Raw genomic sequence first — 13,802 nt, 5'->3', positions numbered from 1 at the left:
CAAATAGAGACCTTTATACTAGACAAATATGCCTAACTTTGGAAAGGCCATTAATGTATCCATTTGTATTTCCTATTAATGAGCAAGGAAACTATAAATTAAGGAAGGGTCATCACGTCAGAACCCAGGAAACTATAAAAGAAGGAAGGGTCATCACGTCACTGTGTAGCGTGTGAACACATATTGGTGCCCAGTGTGGAAACGTTCAGTTCGGCCGACATTGAGTTGGATGGGATCAGCCATCTCCTCGTTTATGTAATTTAAACAGGTTATTACCTCGGATGTCAGAATCATCAGCAATTTGTTGCATTGTTAACTAGCTAACTTATGATATATTGGTTGATGTATAATTTGTATATTTCCTCAGGTAGCTGGTATATAATTTTTAATACAGGCTTCAATAGAACTGGCACCAAAGTCTGGCACCAAGCAGAGGATGGAATGCTGGTATTCTGATGTGATTACCCTTCCTTCTTTTATAGTGTCCTTGTAGATGAGCCATTTGGATCTGGCACTCCAGATATGGTCCATTTCAACTGTATTTGTGATGTAATCACTAACTAAAGATCTGCTTCACTGTAGGTATAGCTCTCTCGGTCAGTGTCGTGTTTTCATTTTAGCCATAATGATTAACCCTTTCAGGTGTAAGACTGTTGGAATGTTCTGTCTGAGTTGTAGAAGTGAATGGATGTCAGTAGCCATTGCTGCATCATGATTAGAATGTTCGTCATATTCTCTGATCGAACAGCTGACAAGTTGAAATGAGGTTCTTTCCTCTACATGACGGCCTGTTTTCATCTCTTCCTACTGTGTGTGTGTGTGTGTGTGTGCTGCCCCCATGTGGCACCGTGCTGTCAGAGCGTGCCAGTCGTAGGCTGAGCAGGCAACAGTCGCAGCAGTCACTTCACAGCCAGACTCAGTCTGTCAGCTCTTTGACCTCTGACCTGTGGGACCGTAGCAGCACCTCCACACCTGGTACACACACAGCCCGACACGAGGGTCAATGAACACTCACACACACACAGACACACACAGACACACAGACACACACAGACAGAGAGTAATATGTGAAGAAACATCTGGTAATATCTTTTAGAGCACATTAATATTCACAACATAGGCTGTTTTGGTCTTTAAAAAGCACAGGATTTAAGGAGCTCCTTCTGCTAAAGTAAAATGAAATACATTTTCTGAAGGACAATCATTTGGGAAACAATTTTAAACATTTGTTTCCCAAACAGCAGGACAGCCCTAATGTATGCATTCACATGCGCGCACACACACACACACACACACACACACACACACACACGCACACGCACACACACACACACACACAGCAGAATGAAGGAACGCATGTAGGAATGCACACACAAACACACCTGTGCACCGTCCAGACATACACAGCCATACACTTTCACACACACTAACGCTGTTATCCACAGTGCAACTCGTTTTTGTTTCTTCACGGGATCTCCTAACATCTTTCCAGGATCTCCTAACATATTTCCAGGATCTCCTAACATATTTCCAGGATCTCCTAACATCTTTCCACAGATGCAACTAAAATTATTTATTGTGTTGTGTTGTGCTGGTGTCAATGGCACGTAGCGTCTCGTTTGTTTGTGACATGCATTTCTTTCTAATTGAATTCTAACCAGTAATATTTGCTGTTGTCCTACTTCAACATGTCCAGCAGTGACACAGAACGGGACTTGAGGGCACTTTGTAGAATGTCAAGTGTGTCTCTCTCTCTCTCTATCTCTGTATCTCTTCCTCTCTCTCTCTCTATCTCCCTCTGTCTCTCTCTCTCTATTTCTGTCTCTCTCTCTTTCTCTCTATTTCTGTCTCTCTTTCTCTATCTCTCTGTCTCCGTCTCACTCTCTCTCTCGCTGTCCCTCTTTCTCTCTCTCTCTCTGTGTGTGTGTCGCTCTCTTTTTCTCATTCTACTGTATTATCTCCTTGTCTGTCTTTCTCCCCCAGCCCCTGTGCAGTCTGGAGCATACCACCAGACTGGGTCATACCATCAACAGGGTTACATGCACCAGACCAGCATGTCCTCAGTGAGATCTGTCACCTCCCCCCCACACTCCGCCACCATGGTATGTCCCATCAGCTGCCAATTGATCTGTTTTGTTTCAATGTAGAAAGAAAACACACAAAAAAACATCAAAAGTCAAAGTTAGCAGCTGCGAGGGGTCTTACTCATGGACCTATTACAAACATTTAAAAGTACACAGGTTTTAGAAGCATGAGATGACGAAAAGTATCCAGTTGCCTTGAGGATGTTTTTGGTCTGATGTGTGGGTTGGAGTTCAGTGGGTATAGAGGGAGGTGTTGTTATTTCTGGAAGGAAACTCCTTGGCGTTGCCACGCGTAAGGACGTGACGTAGCATAAAGACGCGACGTAGCGTAAGGACGTGACGTAGCATAAAGACGCGACGTAGCGTAAAGACGTGGTGTAGCGTAAAGACGTGGCGTAGCGTAAAGAAAGACGTGACGTAGCGTAAAGAAAGATGTAGCGTAAAGAAGTGACGTAGCGTAAAGACATGACGTAGAGTAAAGACGTGACGTAGCGTAAAGACATGACGTAGAGTAAAGACGTGACGTAGCGTAAAGACGTGACGTAGCGTAAAGACGTGACGTAGCGTAAAGACGTGGCGTAGCGTAAAGACGTGACGTAGCGTAAAGACGTGGCGTAGCGTAAAGACGTGACGTAGCGTAAAGACGTGACGTAGCGTTAAGACGTGGCGTAGTGTAAAGACGTGACGTAGCGTAAAGACGTGACGTAGCGTAAAGACGTGATGTAGCATAAAGACGTGACGTAGCGTAAAGACGTGGTGTAGCGTAAAGACGTGACGTAGCGTAAAGAAAGATGTAGCGTAAAGAAGTGACGTAGCGTAAAGACATGACGTAGAGTAAAGACGTGACGTAGCGTAAAGACGTGACGTAGCGTAAAGACGTGACGTAGCGTAAAGACGTGGCGTAGCGTAAAGACGTGACGTAGCGTTAAGACGTGACGTAGCGTAAAGACGTGACGTAGCGTAAAGACGTGACGTAGCGTAAAGACGTGACGTAGCGTAAAGACGTGGCGTAGCGTAAAGACGTGACGTAGCGTAAAGACGTGACGTAGCGTAAAGACGTGACGTAGCGTAAAGACGTGGCGTAGCGTAAAGACGTGGCGTAGCGTAAAGACGTGACGTAGCGTAAAGACGTGACGTAGCGTTAAGACGTGACGTAGCGTAAAGACGTGACGTAGCGTAAAGACGTGACGTAGCGTAAAGACGTGACGTAGCGTAAAGACGTGGCGTAGCGTAAAGACGTGACGTAGCGTAAAGACGTGACGTAGCGTTAAGACGTGGCGTAGTGTAAAGACGTGACGTAGCGTAAAGACGTGACGTAGCGTAAAGACGTGACGTAGCGTAAAGACGTGACGTAGCGTAGAGACGTGACATAGCGTAAAGACGTGGCGTAGCGTAAAGACGTGACGTAAAGTAAAGACTATCGCTGAAACTACAATCTGGCGCCATCTTGGAGTATGAGCTGAGTATTTGTAGCCGGATGAGTGGATGATAGCTGGCAGCCGTGGATGCTTGGCACCTGCCTCCCCACCAGGTTCCAATCCTGTAATTTGCCACACATACCCACACCCACTCAGAGACAACGAGACTATGAGACAGGGGACATGACACTATTTGAGATGTCTCTGTTAGTCATTTCAAGCTTTGTTTGACATATAAAAAAATAAACGGCGAACAGAGGAAACGAAAAATAAATCTAATTACATATTGCATTGTATATACATTTACATTTTTACATTTAGTCATTTAGCTGACGCTTTTATCCAAAGCGACTTACATGTCTATATGCATTGCAGAATGAGGGAACATGTAAGCTAGACATAGATAATAATAATAATCAATAAAAGAACATGAGTTTTGCCATCACACCTAATTCACCCTTATTGTCCTCCCGTGTGTCCCACGCTAGGGTGCTTACCGGGCGCTGTATGACTACGCAGCACAGGACCATGACGAGGTCTCGTTCCGTGATGGCGATATAATCGTCAACGCCCAGTCCATCGATGAAGGCTGGATGTACGGCACGGTGCAGAGGACCGGCAAGTCTGGCATGCTGCCGGCAAACTACGTGGAGTGCTACAACTGAGACGGAGAGACACCTGGGAGAGAGGAGGGTCACGGGACCAGCCTGGGAGGGTTGGACTAGGGGCGTAACGATTCAAACTAGCAGCGATTCAATTCCAATTCTTCCCTTTACAGAAAATACAGTGTGAAAAAACAGGCTTTTTCATGTGGATTTTCGTGGTGTTTAAAAACACTTCACAATGTTACAGATTCCACATGTGTTTCTACACTAAACTGTGCTTTTATCAGGGCTGTCAGAGCATCGTGTTTTATTACAATGTTCTTAATGGATTAATCACAATTAACGCAAATAAAATATGTATCTGTAGGGGCTGTGGTAATGAAGACGTGTGTTTAGTAATCTTATAAGTAATAATAATACATACTTATACATTACTTACATTACTTATCATAAGTAATCATACGTACTTATCATAAGTAATCATAAGTAATCATTACAAGTACTGATCGGTCACAGTAACAGTGACATTGAATGCTGGTTATATTGTAATGGTTATATTTGCTCTCTTAAATTGTGTACCTTTTTACTGCATTATGGTTTTCAAATGAATCTGCAAAATTAACACGTTAATATTGACATCCTGACGTGACGATCACAGTGTAACTCACGTCAAGGTGTCACGATCACAAAGTTTGACACGTGATGTTAACACACGTGGAATTTAGTGGCACAGAACATGCTGCATTGTGGAAAACTGGCAGATGAGAGAAAATGGTGACAAAAAAAAGAAATGTCTTCATGCAAAGTAGATTTGGGTTCTGTTTTACATTTGTGTTGTTCACATTTCATGCTCTAGAATTTGAAGCTCTGGGTTCAGCCCGTGGAGCAGATTTCAATGTACGGGTCGCGCCCAAACAGAACAGCTTTCATGCATCACTGGGATGGTTTTCTCTCGTTCAGCCTAACTCCATATCTCCATGGTGTAGTTTGCTAAAGAAGCCATATTTTCTTTCATGAAAAAGCTCCATAGTGCAGGTTTAGGTTTTTAAAATTGAAAATGTGTAATGTGTAATTTTGGAAACATGTAAATCACACCGTGAGGTTTTAGGCATCATAAAATATTACTAAATATTTTAGCTTCGGCTTGATTTAGATCCTTTGTATAGGTATGCAAATATATATAAAAATTTATAAATAACAAAACTGATTCAGCCAGCAATAATTGAATGTATGCAACATCTTACCAAATCTTTAGTTCACACAGCATTCATTCATGAAGTCATTAAGAAACTAAACATACACATTATTTGCTATTCGCATTATGTTTATACATTCATTATGAGAATAAAGTTACACATCACCATATTTTCAATTAATTTGGAATCAAACATTACAGATTGCATTTAGATTTTTTGCATTGATCTTTTTCTTTTTCTTTTACACCCCTAGGAAGAAGGGAATCATGTTTCAACTAGAGGAGAGCGGAGGGGGAAGGGATGAGGAGAGAGAAGGGGAGGAGGGATGAGTGGAGTGAGGGGGGAGAGACAGGGAGGAGGGATGAGTGGAGTGAGGGGGAGAGAGAAGGGGAGGAGGGATGAGTGGAGTGAGGGGGAGAGAGAAGGGGAGGATGGATGAGTGGAGTGAGGGGGAGAGAGAAGGAGGAGGGATGAGTGGAGTGAGTGGGAGAGAGAAGGAGGAGGGATGAGTGGAGTGAGGGGGAGAGAGAAAGGGAGGAGGGATGAGTGGAGTGAGGGGGAGAGAAAGGGAGGAGGGATGACTGAAGTGAGGGGGAGAGAAGGAGGAGGGATGAGTGGAGTGAGGGGGAGAGAAGGAGGAGGGATGAGTGGAGTGAGGGGGGAGAGAAGGGGAGGAGGGAGGAGTGGAGTGGGGGAGAGAGAAGGGGAGGAGGGATGAGTGGAGTGGGGGAGAGAGAAGGGGAGGAGGCATGAGTGGAGTGGGGGGGAGAGAAGGGATGCATGGGTGGGGGGGAGTTTTTAATCCATTCAAAATGCAAACAAGATACATTTACTTTTTTATTATGCTTCTGACATGGTCTTGGAAAAGGAAGGATAGCAAGAGAGAGAGAGAGAAAGGGGTGGTTCTCTTATAAGTTAAGAGAGTGGAGGACTAGTATATCGGCGCAAATAAGGCAAGACAAGCAAGTGAAACACTGTTGTTTATATTAACGCACTGCGTGGTAAAGTTTCTCATATAAAAGCGCTGAAGGGTTTCTTTGCTTCAAATATAACCACAAGTATTCATGTCATATACTGTAGTATTCTGCTGTTTTCAACACGCTCATCCAAACAGTGTGGTTTTGATTGCCGTCTTGATTGCAGAGTGAACTGAACAATCTTGTATGTCAGACGTTTTGAGATTTCTGGATGTCGCACACTATTTTGATACACAGGCTCCTATCTATGTATTGGAAAGATATATTTTACTGTATTTTTAGCAAATCATTTGTACGTACAGTAGGGTTGCCATAGTGGGCGGTCTTACTGCTGTTACTGTGTTGCATTCATTGTTTTGCTCTCAATCTCAGTACACCTCCCCTCTGTATCTATTTTTGTTGTTAGCAACATTTTATAACTGCTACTACTCCACATCGCCATTTGGAGTCCACTGTTTAACTTAACATTACAAGATTCAGCAGAAGGACACTGTCTTCTATAGATTTAGCTAACAGCAGGTATCAGTCCATTACAATGATCCACATTCAAACTAGCATTAGCTAACTAGTGCAGCCTGCCCAGTGCCCAGCTATAAAGGTAATGTTTAATGAGTTGGGATAATGTGCAGCTGAAGTGCACTGTCTCTATTGCTGATGCTTCCCCATTTAGCCTAATGTCAAATGTCTCTTATGGTCGTTAGGCATAACATTACTACTGTCAATGGTTCTTACTGTAAACAATGTTTTTGCTCAGTATGTTAAGCCTGCTTAACCACATAATAATTTTTTTATTTTTGTTAAACGAAAATAAACACAACGTACATCCCTTATAAAATGTCCGGTGTAACCAGTAACAGCGGTGATGAGTTTCTTCACCTCACCGTGGCTTCAGCTATACAGTTCAGTGGTGTTGATAAAGGTGTGTTGTCTTGCCATGTGGGGAAAATAACGGATAATAAAAGGGTGTATCATTAGAGTTTGGAGAGTCAACCCTGTTTCTATTTAGTCATTTTGATTTCATCATTCATAGATGCAATAGAACATTGAATAACTAATATTCTAGGGCTTGACTGTCGTGGGATTTTGTTGACTAATCCATTTGATTTAATCAACATATCTGTAACATCTGTTTAAATATTGTGCTTACCAGAGATGTTCTTATTGTTTTTCACAAAATATCTCATTGGGCATGGAAAACAAAAGAAAATATCTCATTCAGCTGAAAAAAAAGGAAAATATCTTGTTATTTTCTAAAAAAAAAGAAATCTCATAAAAAAAAAGACTAATGAAGTCTTGGTTGACGAGAGGGCAGCCCTATAATATTCAGATGATTTGATTGATTTTGGACTAAATTAATTTGTTATCAATAATAGTCTATAGCCTTTTTGTCTTTGGTTTTTGACTTTCAGTCCGGTTTTGTGTTGTGAAGATGTTTTGCTTTGTGTGTGTGTGTGTGTGTTTGTATGTTAGTTCCTATTCTGAATTTACATAATTTCAAATATAATGTCACATTTGATCTGTTACCTGCTTTTTCATATTATTACTTTGTTGTCATAATCTAGTTGCAGTGTGTCACGTGTGGGTAAATTAAATACAAAATAAAAGGTTTTGTCCACAGGCATTTGATTGTTTGTTTTTCTCAGAACTATACAGTATATATAATAGAATCATAGAAGATGATTCAGATGCAACTGTAACGTCTACAGTTCTGATCTGATTTGAATAACCTTCACTATAGGCTAACAGCATGCCAAGGACCTGCATTCTCACATATATTTCAAATCGGTCAAGTCAATCAATCAATCAATCAAATTTATTTGTATAGCACATTTATCAAAGTGCTTCACAGTGGGTCCCGTAGCAAAAAAAAAGTACCCCTGAAGTATAAATAAACAGAAAATAAACAACCAACGGACAAACAAAGAAACAGAACAACACGTCAAAACAAACAGGGCAAGAGTCAAAGTGAGTCAGGGAAGGCTAAGGAATATAGGTGAGTTAAGACTCGATGGAGGGGGCAGGTTTGATGTACGTGGGGATGCTGTTCCTGAGGTCTTTGGGGGGGTACTTTGGGGTATTTTTTAGGGTACTTTGGGGTATTTTGGGGTACTTTGGGTTCTATTTCGTAATGGATCTCGCTCAGCATCACACTTGCACTGTACTTCACTTCGTGCACGTGCACTGAATAAAAAATTCCACCATGTACCTTTACATCCCAACATTCGTCTGGCCACACCCCCATCCGCTTACCTTCATAAGCAGGTGTGTGGTCACCTACTCGCCTCCTTCTTCACTTTCACCACAAGGAAGTGCCTTCGGTAGATCCCCACTTGACGAGGTTGTTAGTAGAAGAAAGTTGGAAAACAAGAGATACGTTGACATCATATCTTTATTTTCTCTCTCACTATTTTCGAGAAAATACAGCGATATTGTCTTCGTTACTGGAGTGTCTGGAAGATGATGATCATTCTAAACCTCCACCGGTTTTTTCGTATTAGGAGCTCACGCCGCTGACATGCTTCCCAACTACAATCCTCCTTGCTGCGGCTGGATGGGGTAGGACGCACCGACTGTTGTGAGAAGCGGTGGTTTCCAGGTTGGGTATGTACTGTTTTGCTTGGGAGCTCTGGTTGTTGTTGATGCTATGGGGGTTAGCTAACAATTTACGAAACGCCGACCCCAGGCTAGGGTCCTCTGCTCGGCTTAAAACGGCGGTCGGAGGATCTTGGCCTGACGCCCATTATAGTCAACTAGTGGGCCGCGACCAGGAACTGGTGATCCCAGGATTCTCTGGACGAGCGATGCTTCTCTGTCACCGTGTAGGCCCCATCTTTCATATACAAATGAGAGTATACCCTAACGAGGAAATGTGGGCATGGATGTTCGTTATCGGAAGATCCATGTTCAAGTCGGCTGCAGCCCAGAGGGACTTGTGCTGGCTCCGCCGGATGTCTGGTAAAATCACCGTTGTAAACTGTGTTGACATCTCTTTTTCTCTTCTCTCTTAAAGGATGAGGAGGGTTTCAGACGACGGCCTGTCTGAAGTGTGGCTTGTTATGTCATTGTATACAGTTCAGGTGATAGCTGCTTAAACTTGCGTGCTAGTTGTGGACTACTGTTTTAGCCAGTCAGCTGTTAGCCGCGCAGCTGTTAGCTGCGCCGTTAGCTCGCTGTGTTTACCAGGCTGGTATACGTTAGCTTGTTGCTATCAGCCGATCGGCTGTTAGCTTAATGCTACACTGTTGAACGTTCTGTGACTGTAACATGCCTTAAACACTCTGACTACGACGTCATCTTTGACAGAGGATGTTAGTCGAACCTACCGGGAGCCCGGCCGGCGAGGACTGCGTCAACATGGAGAACCGTAGCGGCTGGATGGCGCAGCGACGCTGCCCGTGTCGTCAACACAGGAATGCTGTGTTTACCTTCGGTGCCCCGTTAGCCAGACTGCAGTTCGCTTGGCCTGCGCTCACGGTAGGAAGGTCCCGACCAGACCTTAAAACGCGTCTTCTTTCTTCCCTTCTAAATGTTTTGTAATAACGATGTTTTCCAAAACGGGTATTGCTGCAATACATTGAGGATACGACGCGTGTTGTGTGTGAATTGTCTTGTCACTGACTACAGCTCAGCGTTCAACACCATAGTCCCCACCAGACTGGTGGACAAGCTGATCGAGCTGGGTCTGAGCTCCGCCCTGAGCGCCTGGGTACTGGACTTTCTGAGTGAAAGACCCCAGGCGGTCAGGGTGGGGGGTCAGACCTCCAACACCATCACCCTGAGCATCGGGTCCCCCCAGGGCTGTGTTCTAAGCACAATACCACGGGTGGTATTGCGCTACCTCCCCTGCAGGTTCTATACAACAAGAGGTGCAAATCCAGAGCCTGCAGAATAATGAAAGACCCCCACCACCCCAATAACAGCCTGTTCCAGCTGCTGAGGTCAGGCAGACGCCTGCGAACCCCAGCTACTAGGACAGAGAGGCTTAGGCTCAGCTTCTTCCCCCAGGCCATCAGAGCCTTGAACAATGAACATTGAGTGCCACAGAACACTGAACTATCCACACACAAGCACACACAAGCACACACACGACACGCACGCTGTGCACGCTCACACACTAGCAGCCACTTTAACACGAGCGGGCACACACTCACGCCGCACACACGCACACTTATGGCCAAGAGGAAAGGCCACTTTAAATTAGTATAACAACAGGAACAGTGTATTGCACTACTAAAGCTACCTAGCATGTCCTATATGCTCTGTAAATACTATGTACAGATACTGAGATGTCACACCATGTTACCTGTTTATTGCACAATGTTGTTTTTTTATTGGATTCTATTATATGTTGTACCACTGTTTTTTTATTGGATTCTATTATATGTTGTACCCAGGGCCGCCTCAGGGGGTGTGCGAGCAGTGCGGTCGCACAGGGCCTCGCGGGAAGGGGGGCCTCGCAAAAAAAAAAATTTGCGAGGCCCCCCTTCCCGCGAGGCCCTTTTTCATCACAGACCTAAAATCTAGTTTTGCTTATATGCTTATATATTTCACATTAGACACGTTTGTAGAATGTGTCTGACTTGTTCCTGGCTCTGAGGCTCTGCAGGCAGCTCTGAGGCTCTGCAGGCAGCAGAATTGGTTTCAATGAGGGGAGGGGTTACAGGTAAGGTAGCGTCTGTTGAATTCATTGTGTGTGTCTGTGTGCGTGTCGGGGGGGGGGGGGCGTGAACCGACTCATTGCCAGACGTGAGCGATTCGACTCACGCTCACGGCAATGAATCGGCTCTTATGAACGAGTCGCTCATGACCGACCCATCACTAGCGTCTGACTATTTCGCGCGTGCAGCATTGGAGGTTATGCCAGCCAAGATGAAGAGGACATTGTTCGGCAGATGGACTGAAGATGAAAGTTGTTGCATGTTAGACAGTTCAGTCAGGCTAGCCATCCCGGCTAAAGACAGGGACAGCTAGTTAGCTTTAGCTACGTTATAATATTGATTGCTAACGTGTGGTTCAGTCGGGATATAGCCATGATGATGTCGGCTAGTAGCTAGCTTAGCTAAAGGCTAACTATCGTTAGCTAACCTAGAGACAGCGCGTGCAGCATTGTTATGCCAAGATGAAGAGGACGGTCGTTCGGCAGATGAACTTCGTCAACTCCACGCTGTTGTCTCCATCCTCTTGGACGTTTGGTGAGTTTTTAATGCACTCTATTCTATTCCCGCCGTGGATATCTCTCTCTCTCTCTCTCTCTCTCTCTCTCGGGAGCCAAACGGGCCGACTAGCTGTTGTAGTACTAGTAGCTAACGGTGTGTGGCCTGGTGTCAGCACCTGGTGTTTCATTATGAGAATATCTCCATGCTCAAGTCGGCTATAGTCCGCGAGGGACTTGTTGCCGGCACCGCTATGGTAAACACCACTCTGTAGTGGGACGTGTATTGCCTTCTTTTTCCCTTCTCTCTTCGTATGAGAAGAGGAAAACACAGCGGCTGTCTGAAGTGTTGGCCTGTATTGCTTTTCTCACGTTGTACAGTTTTTCAGTGGTAGCCGCATAGCTTGCTTCTGCGTTAGCTAATGGTTAGCGATAGCCGGGTTGAGCTAACTGTTAGCCAGTTAGCTGTTTAGCTACGACGTTAGCTGCTCGTTTTCGCTCGGCTGGGAACGTTAGCTTGATGCTATCAGTTAGCCTAGAGTTAGCTGTTAGCTTGTGCTACGACCATTGACATTAGCCGTGAGAATAGCAGGCCCTGGCACAGTGGCACTCTGACTACGACATCATCTTTGACAGAAGATGTAGTCGGGCCTGCACCATGACAAGGCTCCGGCCATAGCTTCTTTTTGTCCCGCCAGCGAGAGGCCTTTCGTCAACGTGGAGACCTGTGTTGCGGCCTTTCGCCCTGCGTTCCTTGGTGCAGGTAAGATGTCCATTGGACATTACCCCACTCTTCCTTCCTTCCCCTCCCGAATGTTTTGTTAATAACGATGTTTTTTTCCAGGCAAAACATATGTTACTTCACAACATTTGGAGATATGACATGTGCTGTGTGTGAATTGTCTTGGTCGTTTGTGTAGCTTGGGTAGCGTTGGCCAAAGCTGTGTGTGGCCTGGTGTCAGTACCTGGCTACTCTATTTGCAGTTAGCCTATTTAGCTGATGTCGGCCATTGGCTCCTTGCTACTTTGTTTTCTCTGGTATAGACCCTCTTCTCTTTGGATTTAAGTGTTGATCTTTGTCCTTTTGGATCTATGTATATTCATGTTGCCTTTGTGAAGTTATCTTTTCCTTCTGTTTTGTTCTTCCATTAAAAGTTGAATATCCTTTAGGGGCTCATCTTTGCTTATCTCTCTCATACATGCTCTCTCTCTAACACACACACGACACACAGACATGCTCTCTCTCTCTAACACACAAACACACATGCTCTCTCTCTCTCTCTCTTTCTAACACACAGTCTGCCTATGGCGGCCTTTCTCGATGGCTAGGCTGTGCTCGCTGAGTCTGTACCTAGTCAAGGATCTTCAGTCACAGTGCTCAGGTATTCTGCCACTGTGTACTCTCTGTTTAGGGCCAAATAGCATTTCAATTTCTTTCCAATGTGTCTCTCTCTCTCTCTCTCTCTCTCTCTCTCTCTCTCTCTCTCTCTCTCTCTCTCTGTACACTGTATATTGACTGTAGAACGGGAGCTCTCTCTCGCTCTCTCTCTTGCTATATGTTGACTGTATCATGCCCAGCCTCGGGCAGCGCTATTATTTAAGAATATGTTGACTGTATGAAAAAAAGTTTAAATCTCGCACAGGGCCTCGCATTTCTCCCAGGCGGCCCTGAGTATACCACATGAAATCCCATATGGTCTAGCGGTAAGGATTCCCTGGTTTCAACAGGGCGGCGCGGGTTCAACTCCTGCTATGGGAATTACACCTTTTCTATACATAACAAATGTGACACACGTCCGGGCGCCTCATTTGAATCACTGCCATGTTCCAGAATGGAGTGAGGAGGCTGCCCTTTCGTCTAGCTGTCTGGAAGTGATATCTTGTGGTTTCTCTTTGTGTCCCATGACGGGCTCAATTGTATCTATATTATTTATTAAGTGTTTGTTTGTATATATGTATGTATTGTTTGTCCTTCCCTACCTTTTCCCCTTGTGCATTATGGTGGAGGTTTAAATCCCTATCACCATAAATATATAATTTACTATTTGGAAAACATCTTGTGTTGTGGCTTTCTTACCTACCTGGGACATTGCTTTAAACGCATTTACTGAGAGAGGCTGTTTGTTGCTCATGTGCAGCCGGCTCCAGTTATTATTCTGTGTGGTCCTTAGACCTTTGTACATGACATGGGGGCTCGTTAGTTTGCACAATTGTATGGTTCCTTATTTGTTATGTAACATTGTAACTTGTCAATTGGAGCATGTCAGGTAAGATAGCGTTTTTTCCCCCCTTGGTAAGTTATATTATTGTGTTTCCATTGTCCGTGCTACACAGTTTAATTGGTGTAAACCGTTCTTGTATGTAATGCTC

General features: G+C 44.4%; 1 protein-coding gene across 1 annotated transcript in view; it reads left to right on the top strand.

Annotated features, from left to right (window-relative positions):
- The window catches only part of LOC311235153 (LIM zinc-binding domain-containing Nebulette-like), a 489,983-nt gene extending 485,519 nt beyond the window's left edge, over nucleotides 1–4,464 (top strand). Inside the window, exons 6-7 of the mRNA XM_084322511.1 lie at nucleotides 1,984–2,102; nucleotides 3,991–4,464. Coding sequence (XP_084178637.1) covers nucleotides 1,984–2,102; nucleotides 3,991–4,167 — 296 coding nt within the window. The 3' untranslated portion in view covers nucleotides 4,168–4,464. The remainder of the gene's footprint in view (nucleotides 1–1,983; nucleotides 2,103–3,990) is intronic.
- The last annotated feature ends 9,338 nt before the right edge of the window (nucleotides 4,465–13,802 follow it).

Source organism: Notolepis coatsorum (assembly GCF_963971535.1).
Source record: "Notolepis coatsorum genome assembly, chromosome: 10".
Lineage (NCBI taxonomy): Eukaryota > Metazoa > Chordata > Actinopteri > Aulopiformes > Paralepididae > Notolepis > Notolepis coatsorum.
This window is presented reverse-complemented; position numbering and strand designations above follow the sequence as displayed.